At 44.6% G+C, this 15,188-nt stretch overlaps 1 protein-coding gene across 1 annotated transcript in view; it reads right to left on the bottom strand.

The window, feature by feature from the left end:
- The window catches only part of CHSY3 (chondroitin sulfate synthase 3), a 164,706-nt gene extending 151,468 nt beyond the window's left edge, over window positions 1–13,238 (bottom strand). Inside the window, exons 1-2 of the mRNA XM_037374581.1 lie at window positions 12,338–13,238; window positions 10,451–10,734 (exon numbers count right to left, since the gene is read on the bottom strand). Coding sequence (XP_037230478.1) covers window positions 10,451–10,734; window positions 12,338–13,043 — 990 coding nt within the window. The 5' untranslated portion in view covers window positions 13,044–13,238. The remainder of the gene's footprint in view (window positions 1–10,450; window positions 10,735–12,337) is intronic.
- Window positions 13,239–15,188: the final 1,950 nt, after the last annotated feature.

Here is a 15,188-nt window from a genome sequence, read left to right as displayed (position 1 = left end):
TCTTAAAAATACATAAGCACACACATGTATACACAACCACATAACGCCTGCACGCAGAGAACACCAGCACCACATCCTATTATAAGGAAAAATCTCATAGTCTTATGTGTGGGGATGCAAATCCCAGTCACAAGCAGCTGATTCGCAGTAGCTGTTTTCTAACATGCCAAACTCAATCAAGGCATGTCAGTCTGTTACTCCAGCCTACCTCCTTCCAGCATTTCCCTCTGCTGTTTCTAGCATTATATGTAGCTAAAATAATAAAGCCACTGCTGTTCAAAACATTTTTCCAGTGATGAGTTAGGAAGCTCAGGATGGGCTAGCACAGCTGATAAACATATTGAAGAAACAAGACCAGCTGTTCTTACTCATTCAAGACTCTCTGCCCCATAGAGACCCTAGGACTCGTACACCTCTCTCCCATGACAGTTGTCACCTATAACCATGCACGTCAGCAGCACAGCACGGATAGGAATTTAAGAAAAGAGATGGAAGGTAGGTTTATTCTTGGATTTAGTACATTAAAAACTAAGTCTAATAGATTTGATAGAGGGAAGTGAGCACCAACTTACCATGGCCAGAATGGAGGTATAATCAATGCATAGCTTCAGTACAGAATTCTTTCTCAAAGGTATAAACAATAATCAATTTTTGCAAAGGTATAACCTTTAAGCAAACCTCAAGCATCAAATGCCACAAAAGAAATATATATACACTTAATGACCTTCTTGAATATACTAATAGTACATTTCCAAAAATTGTCACAGCCAAATATTAAGAAATTATACTTTATACTGTTTGACAATGTTTACTTTTACAGTCAACTACCCTCAGTTAGGTGTAATCATTTCCCCCTACCACATGAAGAAAAATATCTTCAGTTACAAAAATTTAGAGAAGAAGAATCCCAAATACTAGCACCTGCTAGTATTCATTCTAACAGGACAGATTTATACCTAAGAAATTATTTTAAAACAATTACAAACATCAATAGCATATAATGAAGCTGTTTTGCCTGCCAAGTTAAGCATTTTCCTAAAAGCTTTGCCATCAGCTACATCTCTTCTAGTTCAACTCCCTGACCTCTGGAAGTGAGACCCATGCACTTCAGAAAATTTTGCCCAAAATTTATAGAAGTGATAGAAAGAGTCACCGTGTTTTATCATGATCAACAATAGAAAGCTGTGCAATTCTGGCAGGATAAGAGCTGGTCAATAAGACAGTCCCCTTTGGCGATAAAAAGTTAATATGCTAATAGGTGTGCTACAGTCTGTAGCTGGAAAGAGAAAGGTTTCAAGGAGAATGGAAAGCTGAAAAGGCATGTTAAATTGAAGCTGTAAGCCAAAATACATGTATATACAGAACAGAAGGAACAGATGTAACCATGAAGAGAAATCAAAAACAAGCTGAAAGCTAAATTCTTAAACTTTACAGTAGAGAGGCAGCGATAAATACCCAGAAGTGCAGCTTAAAAGCTGCAAAGGACCTTCTTGTGCCCCTGGGAGCCTGGTTATCAACTAGGCACAAGGTTTAAATATATGCATATGTACGTACAAATGCACATTTACATGTGCACAGATTTACAGTGTATGCCTCATGGAGTAGTTAAGACCACATTCACTGCAGTGCGGCCAAGCATACCACCAAAGAATTGCTGCATTTCTTTAGTGTATCTGCTTCCACTCCACGAGTTCACACAGGCCACACTCAAAAAGGGCCCCACGAACAAACACTTCCCTGACACCATCAAATGCAGAGTCAAAATGAGCACCATCCTTGGTGATCAAATTGTTGGCCTTCAGATGTTAATTTGCCCCTGAAAGGTTGTAGAAACAAAAAGCAAAAAAGTTTAGGGACTCAAATGCACTTTAAAATCTTGAAAATATAAAATCCTTCAAAGTATCAAGTGCACAAAAAAACAAGGCACAAGATTACAATCCTATTATTAAAAGGAATGCTTCAAGTTTCTGAATCAAATATTTTATCACAAACTAATAATTTAAAAAAATAATAAAAAAAAAATTGTCCAGTTAGTACCTCAGGTTATATAATCTTCAGTATTCTGTCTGGTTAAACCATCGCATTTCAGAAGAGACTTATTTTAGGTTTCCCCCCCCACATTTTTAAATATTCAGAAAGTTTAGGTTATTAAAGGTAAAATTTCAACCAATGTGGAACATGACTGTGGAAAATGTGTCTCAAAAGCCCTAAATAAAAAATAAATTAAAAGGTAACCTTCTCAATCGTACATAAAACAGCACTCAAGAAGCCTGTAACTGTTACCAGGCTGCTTATCCTCCTCCAGAATTTTCTAAAATTATACCTCCAGTTTAAGATGTTGTTTGTTTCCTGGAGTATATATATGCTTTTAAAAAAAAAATTTAATAGCAGGCCAAAAATCTTTTCTTACTGTGATACCTAGGAAGCCAAAAATTTTGTAGCCAGGGTGGACCTGCACATTTACTTGCTGACCAGTTCCAAATATGTAACTAAAGATTAACCAGCCTGTGCACTCCTCTTGAGCTCAAATCATTAGCCAGCACTGGTCAGATGGAATAAACTCCTCAAAGTGTAGCAGTTCTAGCTACACTTTAAATAATATTTGTATTCTTTGAATATTTCATGCCATATAATGAAATCAAATATCTAGATAAAAGCATATTTTGGAGAATATATTACAGCAGCATACACTGACAATGACTTAATACATACCTTCTTACATAAGAACTGAAAGTAAGTGGAAACCAGTTTGGTAATGAGAACCACAGAGTAAATAAAGTCGGAAGACCTAAAATGACCCAGCTGCACTTTATACCTATTTGTCTACTTGCAGAAAACTCCCAAGAAACACACAGAACTGAAAGAGTAGCTTCAAAGCTTATTATTTGATAAAAGAAACATATTCTATTTTTGATAATAAAATACCATGGTAAATAGTACATTCAATGAGTGCTTATTTGAAATAATTTCTGTAACTCTCCTTGTTTACAACTTCGAGCTTCTCTCTTTGTGAGCATTTTCTATTGCAGCAGAAGCATGTCTTTCAATCTCATCAAAAGTCATAAAGTTGGAAAGTGAAAGTCAGGAAAGTTATCTCTGGGAGATTTCCGAAATCAGGATAAGAAGAGATACAAAGAACAGTCCAGGAAAAGTAGCAGAACCAACTGGGGGTTGCGAGGGAGCAGGAGGAAACACCTGTGGACCATCAGTGTCTTTGAGAAGACTATACACACTTTGAGCAACTCTCTGCTGTTTGATTTACCTAGTAGTCTGCAATAAACACTTCAAAAAGCCTCAAGCAGGATAGTTTAACAAAATTCTCTGTCAAAGTATCACCAATAACCACAATCAAATCTGTAAGTGTGAAAGGGAAATTTATTTCAGAACATCTAGGAAAGACAAATTGTTGAAAATAAAGATAATTCTGGCAGTATCTATAGAAACTAATACTTCCCATGTGGTTTGGTTTACTTGATTTTAACGTAACATACAGAAAACTATTTCAGGATAAACCAGAAAAACATCAGGATTTCATGGTGCTTTGTTTCATGGATTCACTTAAAGCACTGAATCCGCTGTTGACCCTAAAGCACTCAAGATCTTCATCAATTGAAGAAGAATTAAAATTAATTCAATTCATCCATCAATAAAGTGGGAAATTCTTCATCAATTGATTAAAAATCAAGCTGTTTCCTTGCATAATGTGATAGGCACTGTCAAGAGTGATGATGTGATGGGTTTAAATGAGATGAGTATTACAACAGTTGTGCCACAGTTGCGTCATCTCATGTCTAACACTATTTTCAACCACACTTGAACAGTGAGCCTCCTACACTAACCTTCTAAGGAAATACCACCTCCAATGTACCAATTGCACAAAAGTCTTGAAAAAGTATCTCCAGTAAAAGGAAAGCAAACATGAGAAAAAAAGTTGAACATGTTTGGGTTTAAATTTCCATCGAGGTTGAGAGAGGCTCCAGGATATACATATGCAGAACTAAAGACACATTTTTAATCATTTAAGGAACTTTTCCTGATGTTTTTCTTTGGCTTGTCTGTGGAATGCTTTGGTAATTCAAACAAGAGCTTATTCTTAAAGATGAAAACCTTTGAAATATTTGCTTTAAGAAAGTACAAACTTTCAAAACAGACTAGAAACTGTTAGCGAGCCCATATAGTCCTGCACATAAATAGGTGCTGGCACCTCAGAAGAAAACACATTAAGAGGGAAGTTTATCCATGCTTTCTTCACATCATGGACATGAAAATACAGCCCTAGAGTCCTCCAGCACCTTGGTAACTCAGCACCAGGAGTCAGAATTACACAGCTGTCAAACTGCAAAAAGTCACAAGCAATATTTCCTCTTGGGGCACAGCAGGAAAGACAGGACACCCAACCTGCAAACAACCCAGAAACCTAAGAGAAGGTAACCCTCAACCAGGCTGAGAAACAGCCCCCTTAGCTTTTGGCTCCACAGCAAAGACACCATGATACACTGGACCATAGCCATGTGCTCATGTGTGCTAGCACACCACCTCCACAGTAGTTGTGGGAATACCATCTGAATCCTTCAGAGTAAAGACCCCCCAAAAAGGTATCTCCAACTCTTGAAGTCCTGCTGAGCCACATGAGAAAATGCTGAAGACCCTCAATAACATGCAACTACCAGGGACAAATCTGTTTTCTCACCATGAATTTCCTGAACTCCCAGCCAAGCTGGGTCAAAAAGGGGCAAGAAGACAGGGAGTCCCAAGGCATGTGAACCCAATGGAGGCAGCACTCCTGGGCAGTTTCCCCAGATTCCCCAGGTAAAAGAGCAAATGGACGACAAGAGGTTACTTACAAGGCCAGAGAAAGAGCAGGGAGTCTGCACAGCACAACACGGGCAGGCAGCTCAGACGGTGACCAGACAGAGCCACATAGGGCAGGAGTAATGACCCAGTTTCAGCACAGTGGTTATTGCAATAGGATATGCATTTCATGACTTGCATTTTCTACAGTATCATGTATGCACAGAAACACTATACTACAATGGTATCAAAATATAACTCAATTTTCTAATGAGGTGAGAATCACATTAAAGTAAAAAACCTTGTATTTACTAAAGTAAAAACAAAAGTTTGATAAATACCTTTAACATTGCTGTAATCAGCTATTAATAACAAATTGTTAAGACAGCATATACACAATCCTGTAACAGTAATTGGCCATTTATGCAAATAGTTCTAAGGCCTCTGGATCATCCTGTTCATCTCCACGTACCATCAGAGACCCCTGCTACAGTCTTAATTACCCACTCTTCCATGCATTTCTATTCTTGGGTGACTGTAAAGACTCTATGCTTTTTTAAAATGATGGCTGCATAATGAACTACCTAATGAAGCTTCCCAAAACCAACAGTTTAAGTGGGAGTGTGTACTGCTGCTTCAAGCCTGATCATTCCAGTACCCAAATGAGCACAATTCCATCTTGCCGTCGTCAAAGGCAAATACACCTCTAATGCTCCTGTTTGGTGTAGGGTTCAACTCAAAGCTGAGTTATGATCCACCAACATCTTCACCAAAGAGAGACACAAAGCCTTGAATGAAAAATTAAAATACATAAGGAAGGAAAATTGACATTAAAAAAGGAAAAGATAAAGTATTTTTAGAGGAAGCTAGAAGATGACTTGCAGAGGTTCCAGAACCTCTGGAGACTGTCACAATACCAGTGCACTGCAAAGGAAAACTTTTTGAGCATGCAGTTTGATCCAAATAAGTATTTTCCCGTTGTATTTTCTGTAGTATTTAATGTAACTGCTGGCAATCAACAACAAATAGGTTATTAGAGAGCTGCATTATTATAAAACTCTTCTAGTAATAAGACTGTATCTTATGGTTTTCATAGACCTTTGTAAAAGGAAAAAGACCATGTATACAAACATTAATGTGGACTGCTTGTACATACAAAGTACAATGTTTTCTTTCAATATCAATGTACACGTTACCAAAAGATCAAAAGTATATGGGGTGTTTTGTATGAATGTAGTTTTTTGTACAAATATAGTTTTTAAAGTTTACAACTAACATAGTGGGCACTGCACTTGATGATCCTTATGGGTTCCTTCTACCTTGAGAAACTGTACAATTCTATGTTATTTTCCACAAAGAAAGGAAAAAAAGGCTACAAAAAGAAAAGCTGTACAAACTTAACATAGGAATAAATGTCCCAGACCAACTGACAAATGGTCTTTAAATCTTTTTATGCTGCATTTGTCATTTTTCATTTTCTGAAGAAAAAAACTCCTCTGACAGTCAGTATTTATACCCTGATAATGTTTGATTTCTGCTTAAATTGTTACAGCTGCTTAATTCATGCATTGCATTTTATTTTGTCCTTTTGTAGAACTACGCTATTTGATGTCTTATAAACTTAGGTTACAAATTACAAAATGGTCTTCTGCAAGCAGAAACAGCTTTTTTTTTTTTAAAAAAAAAGGGGGGGGGGGGGGCAGGGATAAAGAAGTAATCAGCTTTTTTTCCCAAATGGTCCTCTATAGTCAAGTCCCTTCTAAACAGCAAAGTGAGGAACAACACAGCATCTCAGTTTAACTATATTTTTGTTTCCAAATAATAAAATAAGTGTAAGTCAATAAAATCAAGCTCATTTCTTCATTCATTTAAAGAAAAACTTTTCAAGCCTTCATAATCAGTGGAAGAGAGAGTGCTACCTTGAAATATGGATTCTGAAAGCACAAAAGCAAAAGGCCCTTTTTAATCTCTACTGTTACTGATTTTGGGAAGCAGAAGTTGCTAACACCTAAGAAAACAAAGAGGCTTTTTACAGAGGTATTTTAGACACATTTGTCAGGTTTATTACACCCTAATCATTACAATGTCATTACAACATCATCAAAACTAAAGGATAATTTAAGATATAGGTGAAAAATATATCAGAACAAGAATGGATCTTCTGTAGAAAGAAAATGACCTACCCAAAAACCACTTCATACTTCCTCAAGTAACAAGGAAATGTATAAGATTTAGGTTGCAGTTTAACTGTTACTTCCAGCCAATGTGAGTGTAAGCTGCTGCCCAGAAGGGCAGTTTGACACTCTCCTGCCCTTTCATTCCTGGCTGAACATAACCACATCTTCTTTCCTCTGATGCTCATGCTCAGCAAACTCTGCTGCAAGTACTGATTCACCTGAAGAAAATACTTTTCGTCAGGTTCAGGTTTCAAGTGGACCCCACCCCTGCTCCAGTTCACCAGAGGGCTGCACAAGTCCTGCAGAACAAGACAGCAACCCCAAGGATCAGCCATCCTTCAGTGAAAGCCCATATTTAAGTCAGCTTAGAGCAACTGTCAAACTGCAGCCTGAGGGCAGGTTTCAGTCTCCTCCACTCTGCACAAGTGCCTTAAAAACCCTGTTATTAAATTCACTCTTTCAGCAGTCTGATGACTAATTCTTTATTTAAAGTGGAGGAGCTCCATCAGCAGAGACAGAGAGACTCATCACCTCAGCCACAAGTCATCTGGTACGTGGGAGACCCAGCCTTTAGCTCTGGCTTCAAATCTGGCAAAACAAGAATTAAACTCTTGAAAGCACCAGATATAAGAGTGGCTTATTGCAGGCTTATACATCTCCATCTTTTCTTATTCGTTCTACTTCCCCCAAAAAAGTATTGCCAGGAAAAAAAAAAAGAAAAAAAAAAGAAAAGGTCAAAGTTGTAACCCTGTCCTTGCCAGCAAGCTAGCACAGCTTACTAGCTAACTCTAAACAGCAGCAAAATAAATCCTGACAGGCAACCAGTCTTACCTACACCAGCTGAGCCACCCAGCAAAAATCAAGCATTTCAGGTTTTCTCTTGAACTCTTTGATTTCTTTCATCCTCAACAAAAAGAGACTTTCCCAGCCAGTCCTTAGCAAAGAAATCTAGTAAAAAATGGTGCAACAGTGATTCAGCTCTTCCAGAGCTTATCTGCTTCTCTGGATTTTAACGGAGTTGTTTCCTGTTTATATTAGTTTTCAGCAACACATACTAAATACAAATTATGCATCTTCACCAAAGCAGCAAAGTTCATAAAAATCTTGCAGCTCAGCAGGACTCAGTTTAATACTTACACACAAGATGACTTCACAACAAAGGTACAACTAGCTGTGCAGAAAATCCTGGGCCCAATCTTAGATTTTGCACAGGTATCTCAGGGAGTAATTCCCCTTCTAGCACACAAACATTGTGGCTGATCTAAGGGGAGGAATGAAACACCACACAGCAACAGTTTCAGTGCCCTATGAAAAAAAAGTTGCCCTTGTCACCACTGATTTACCAACCCACAACATGCCAATCTGTTCAGGTGCAGCATCAGACTACTTGAAACAACCAGCCACACAACACAAACTGCCAAAGCACAAATGCAATTTCTCTCTCTCTGGACACCCTATTTCACTCCTTCCCATCCACACAAATTAAATGCTGGGATAAGCATCCTAAGCAGCTTTGTCTTAATCATCTGCATCTTCTGAAGCATCTCCTGTACTGGCAACAAAGATTCTCCTAACAGATGGAAACACTGGTCAGAAATTAGCATCTGCTATTGCAATACCTTATGCATTTTTTGCTTTTTCCACTATTATAGAGACCTAAAGCCTTCAAGAGCAACTGACTTTCAAGACTGGTGTCACTATTCCAGATACCATAAAAACACAAGGTTTTTCCAAAAAGCTTATGTTCTCAGGCCCCAATCCTACCATGAAAATCTGAAATTCTGGGCAGTCATATAACCCAGTCTCCAAAACTAAAGAAAGTAAACATATTTTTTCACTCTATCCCAGTTATGCTCAGTGCTTGGAGACAAAATTTCCTCACATTCAACATCAGAATAAATGATAACCATAATGATAATGTTATCTATTATCAGTTTTCTTCCCTTCCCCAATTTCTTCCTGGAGGACAAACCAGAAAAACAAAAACAAAACCCCTTCCAAGATATGACTGTCAAGGCAGAATCATAATTCTGCTATGTGATACAGATCAGCAGGCATCACATGCCCATAAGGATTTGAAAACAACCTTGTACAGACACAGCCCAAATCAGAGTGTAAGACTAAGCTGCCAACGTAGCATGTGGTTTGGAAGTCTGATTAAGAACCACTAGTCCTACACTGATAACCATCTGCTTGATAAATGCCTTCCTTGCTCTACCAGTGCAACAGATGTATTATTTTACATTGGCATTTACCACATTTATTGAAATAGTCTTTAAAAGTGCCTTCCTATTGTGAAGCAAAGTGTAAGATTTCCACCTCTAAGATTTCTACCTACTTAGTATCAACTATTCAATATTTACTTCCATTCACCTGTTTACATACACTATAGCCTACCAAACCCATTGTTAAAATGGCCACCTTTACCCAGGCCACTCAGAAAAACACTAATCTACAAAATTAAGTATTTTTCCCGTCCTTTTGTCATTAATAGCACATAACCTCTTTCACTGGCCAATTTAAATATTTCTTCCTGGTTAATGAGGGAGTTGTACAAGGGCAAACATACATTAATATTAAAGAACCAATCAAAATAACTAAAACCATATTCATCAGATTAGTTACCAATCTTCACCCTTTCTGGCAGTTGCATGCTTAGTCAATTTTTATCTAACAAGAGAATCTTGCCACTAACCACAGTATGTCCAGAGAAACAGGCCTGAATTTTAGTTGTGGCACTGCAAAAAAACTTTCTGGGTACTGTAACACATCTTTATTACTTCAGAAAGTGCTAATATGGAATGAAGTCATTTGCCTCTCAAACGATCTCAGTATAGGAAGATTTGTTATACTGCCTGCATCTATCACTTTTAAAAGTGTTTTTCTTACTGTAGAACAGTATTAGCATGTATTATGGACGCATGCAGTCTAAAAGATTTCATTTCTGCACAAGAAAAAACCAACCAGCCCCTATTTCTGCTTTTGCCAGTAATGAACCCCATTAAACCACATCTGAGTAATTACAAAAATACTGGCAATTCTTCTCCAAATACCACAACATATTTTAAGAACATGTGATGCAGAACAGACATGGTGCATGCTTATCCAAAACAAAGTTCTTAAAAAGATCCAACATGAACAGCCCGCGTCAAACACAGCACCATCCTGTCAAGGATTATATGTAGAAACCTTCAAGGTAATGCTTTAGGAACTAACAGCACAGCAATACGTACCACATGGCTGCAGTAACTGTCACTGTTACTGAAGTGACCAAAACTGAAGGACACAAGTAGAAAGAAATACACTTGTAGCAACATACAGTGAACGTTTTCCTCTCTCTTTTTCTTAACAGTCTGCAGTTTACATTCTGATGCATGCATTAAAACATGATTTTAGTGCAAAGAGATTGCAGATACAGCTGCTTAGTTGCAAGATGCAAAACTATAAACAAATAGCATGTTGTAATTTATACTGTCACTTACCTCATAGGACCAAACACACTGAGTTCCTCCAAACCTTCGGACACACCTGCCCACCTCCACATCCTCATGAGTAGTGTACATTTCTCGAAGGCATTCACCTATATGTGGCACCATCCGCCTGAGAACCTCCCGGCTGAAGATCATTCCCGGCCCTCCCATGCAGAAATTCTCTCCAGGCTCCAACCCGAGTTTTCCGAGTTCCTCAATATTACCCAGACCAGTTTGTCCCAAATACAGAGGTTTACTGCTGTTCAGTGAGCGAAGAAATTCCTCCAATTTTTCACCTGAAAAAGAGAAAAGATTACTGTTATTTCTCTGCCTAGCCTAGCAGCCATCTCTTTTCCTGTACATCAAGCTTTCTTAAAAATATCACAGGCATCTCAGACTGTAAAAGGAAATAACTTCCAAAGCAGCACCCTATATTTAACTGAAAGCATCCTTGGACAAGTTTACCTTTCACAATTTTTTTTTAATTAATTAACATTAAAAGTGGCATTTTCATACAGCTGAAAGCAAGGGAAATGCCAGGTATTATTTTAATAGGATTAATTTTTGAAAAGACCAGAGCAATTCTTAATTAACCACGACAAATATGTTTGATTACAGAGTAATTGTTGGAACAAGGTAAAACTCAGGCTCCTTCAAAAGTATTCCCAGTGCTACAACTTCTACACACTTCTCCTTCAACCCCTTTGCCTATTTTCTTTTAAGAAATCACGATTTCATATTTACTTGAGAATGAAAGTTTCTGGATAGGATTAACTTGGAACCTTTGTCACAACTCCAAAATGAGCCCAAAGAAAACACTGACAACTTTTACCTCTGCAACCGGATACACACACATGTATGGGTGCAAGCATTTCACAGATGAGTGACGGCTGACAAGCAAGCAGCGCATTAAACGACTCAAAATCAAGTGACGAACAGGATACTGTAGTCACCTCCAGCTAACTTTCAGCAGCCTTTCAGCAGGGTAAGCAGCCACGCTCAGAACCTCGGCTCACGCTCAGAACCTCGGCTCACGCTTACCGCTTCAGCCCCTCCTTGCCCAAGAGCAGGACACTGCACGAGTAGCAGCAGCAACAGGCGCAGAGCAAAAGGAAGCGGGTTGCAGAGCATCATTTTGCAAAGGTACTACTGAACTCGCTCGGAGTCGGGCGGTACTTTTCAGAGACACGCTGCTGAGGACAGCAGCTTTACAAGGAGCCTTCAGAGGCTGCGTGCGAGCAGCCGAAGCGTCAGCCAGCCAACCGAGAACTCTTACTAGTGCTGAAAACATCGGCTCCAAGGCGCACCGAAAACCGCAACGGCGGCGGGGCTGCCCAGCCGCCCCAGGACGACGACGCCCGCCCGCGCACGGGCGGCGGGACGCGGCAGGACCAGGCGGGGCCACGCACCCTTCGGCTGCGCCGGCGAGCGCGGCGGGACGCGGGCCGGCACCCCCCGCCGCTCCGCTGCCGCGGTCAGCCCCGCTGCCCGCCGGGCCGGTCCCTCCCGCCTGCTCACGGCAGAGCCGCGCCCGAGCGCCGGTAACCGCAGCACCGCGACCGCCCCGCCCGCGCAGGAGCCGCCCAGCGTGCCCGCCGCGGCCGACACCGGCGCCTCAGCCCCCAGCGCGCCCCGCCGCCGCGGGCTCCCCGAGCGCGGCCCGGCCCGCGGGGACACCTCCGCCCGGCGGGACACCAGGGCCTCAGCGCCGGGACGGCACCCCACACGCCCCGCACTCGGGGGCTGGAGGCAAACGCCGCCGGGGCGGGGGGTGGGTCGAGGTACTCCCCGCGCCCCCCTCCCCGGGCAGAACCGACTCTCCCCACCCCCCGTGGACCACCGCCGGGCCGCCGCTCCCGTCCCTCCCTGCCCCCCGCCGGCGGGGCACGCCCCGCTCACCTTTAATGTAGACGTCGTCGTCCGCCCGCATGAACCACTCGTACTTGTCCAGGTAGTGGTCGTGCATGTACTTGATCATCATGAAGGACTTCTTCTGCGGCGGGTACGAGTCGTCCACGCCGGGCAAGGCGACGACGGGCAGCGGGGGCAGCCCGGGAGGCGCGGCGGAGCCCTGGCTGGAGAAGAACTCCACGCGGCCCGGCACCGAGGGCGCCCACGTCCGCTGCGCCGCCACCGCCCTGCTGCCCAGGTACTTCTGGGCCGTCATCACCCCCACGTAGAGGAAGTTGCGGGTCTTGGCGCAGCCCCCCCAGTGTTCGCTCCCGTTGTGGCTGCCGCCGGGCCGGCCGCTCCGCTTCTCGCCGCCCTCCTCCTCCTCCTCCGGCTCCCCTTCCCCGCCGACGGCGGGGCTGGAGACCGTGCCCTCCGCCGCCGCCGCCGGCAGTTCCCAGGGGCTGCTCCTGAAACTCGTGCCGCCCAGCACCGCCGCCGCCTCTGGCGGCGCCTGCTGCCCGCCCGCCGCCGCCGCGCCCCCGGCCGTCCGCGGCCCCGCCGAGCGGCCGTAGTAGGAGCAGAGGCTGGCGCCGCGCCTCTTCTTCTCGCCCAGCTCGGCCACCCTGGGGGCGATGAGCCAGGAGGCGGCCGTGAAGCCCAGCACCAGCCCCAGCACCACGCTCAGCCAGGGTCTGCGGGACCGCGCTGCCATGGCGCGGGCGGGGCGGCTCCCGAAGCGCCGCTGCCGCCGCCGGCGTCCCCGCGCCGCCTCCCGCTGGAAGCGACCCCCGTCCCGCCGCGGCCCCGGGCGCGGCGACTCCCGGCGCAGCTCCCGGCCCCGCCGCGGCGGCCCCAGCGGCTGCGCTGCTCCGGAGCCAAACTTCTCCCGGCGGGAGGACGGCGGAGCACTAGCGGCAACCCCTCCGCTCCGCTGGCACCTTGTCACCGCGGCGGCTGGTCCCTCCCCGCCCCTCCCACCGCTCAGCCTCCTCCACACGGCGGCGGGGCGGCGGCGGCGGCCTCCGCTCCGCGCTTGCCGCTCAGCCGGCTTCCTCCGCGGCTTCGGAGCGCCTCACCCCGGAGGGCGCCGCCGCCGGTACCGAGCCGCGCCGGGGAAGTGGCGGCCGTCGCCGCCGATCCGGAAGGAAACGATTTTTTTAGGTGCCGCTCGCGGATCCCCCGCGCCGCCGCCCGGCCCCGGCCGCGGCGGGTTCAGGAGCGCGGCGGGCGGGCGCGGGTACCCCCAGCTGCGCCGCTTGTCCCCGGGCGCGCCCCGGTGCGCCCCGCTCCCGCCGCTGCGCGCCGAGAGGCCGGGGCTCATTTGCGGCCGCAGCTCCACATCGCCCGGGGGAGGCCGGGGGACGCCGGGTGGGACCGTCTTGCCCTGGCTTCGCACCCGGGGGGTGCTCATGGAAGGGCAGGTCAGGGGTGCAGTTTCGAGGGGAGGGTAACCGTCTCCTCCGCCCTTGCTCTACCCTCTGCACCCCGGCCGCGAACACTTTAACAACTTCCCAGCCAAGAGCCGTAGCCCTTCCTGACCGCGTCTTTTCCTGTGGAGTGGGTTTCCATAGCCTGAGTATGTTGTTATTACCACGAGCTCCGAGATGCTGGGGCATTGCATCCTCATCATCCCGACCTCAGCATGACTGCACTGTCCACAGCCCAGGGTGACTGACAACAGGAACGGAGCGTCCAGCCCACTGTGCCTACAGGAACATCCTTAATTCTGAAGTCTGAGATCTCCCTCTTATCCCTCGAATTTGTAGGCACCCCTTATTATAATTGTGCAAGATGCTTATCTCCAGCAAAAGCCATAAATTTTTCCTCACATCCATTTGTCATTTTGCTGAAATACATCCAAGTTACTAAGATCCAGTAGCGTATCTCTAATAGTTTGCCAGCAAAGCCACCCGTTTTTGTACCTAAACTTATGGCATTGTCTATCACTTCATGTGACTTTATCAGTTGTCAGACCTGTATGTCAAGGCACAAGGAGGAGTATGGAAGATGGTATTGTGTGGTACTAGCAAAAGTAAGGGAATAGTAAGAGGAAAAAATTCAAGCTTTTTTCCAAAAAGACAGAAATTGCTTTACCCACCTAGAAGAGAAAAATGCCTGCTTCTCATATCCTTAGCTACAAAGAGGTCACTTACTGACGTAATTTTCAGGTTTTCCTTGTGCTTCTGCCTCATGCAGTGATCAGGCTGTGTGCTCTTCATGTTTTTGAGATGTGTGAGTGTCAGGCTCAGGAAACATACCCTCTAGCTTCCCCAGGGCTGTATCCTCTCAAAGCAGTCCATCATTAATTTTCTCTTTGCACCCACAGAGGCTGTAACTTTTACAATGCCAGGCAGCAAAGCCCAAGGTACCAGGCACATACATATTCATTCCAGCTGTCACCACTAAAACCAGCCCAGGCAGTGTGTCCGGACACATAAATACCACCCGAGACGTTCTGTGAGCAACAGGTTGGTAGATCCTGGGTCTGTCTTCACTGAACCACTAACAGACAACAATCTAAGCAGGAAGGCTGTCCTTCAGAATGCCTTTACCATGGCATGAGGAATTACCAGTATCATGAGTGTCTGAGCTTTCCATGACTCCTCCACTTTAAAACAGTCTCTCACTCCTTCCTCACCTACTCCCTGCAAACAGGTTGTTGCTGAGTCCTGGCAAGTCATGCACAGTACAACCTCCAGTAATCAGGACTCCTTTAGACCCACACAACCCCATCATCACAGTGCCTTAAATTTTCAGACCGCTTACTGCTATGGGGTTGCAGGGGTGTGATGTATGATGCTAAGCTACTTCCATTGCTTATGCATACTGAAATGATTCCAGTGTGTGGCAACTGTGC

The sequence above is a fragment of the Falco rusticolus genome, chromosome Z (genome assembly GCF_015220075.1).
Source record: "Falco rusticolus isolate bFalRus1 chromosome Z, bFalRus1.pri, whole genome shotgun sequence".
NCBI lineage: Eukaryota > Metazoa > Chordata > Aves > Falconiformes > Falconidae > Falco > Falco rusticolus.
The sequence above is the reverse complement of the archived record's forward strand: the minus strand, read 5'-3'. Positions and strand labels throughout refer to the sequence as shown.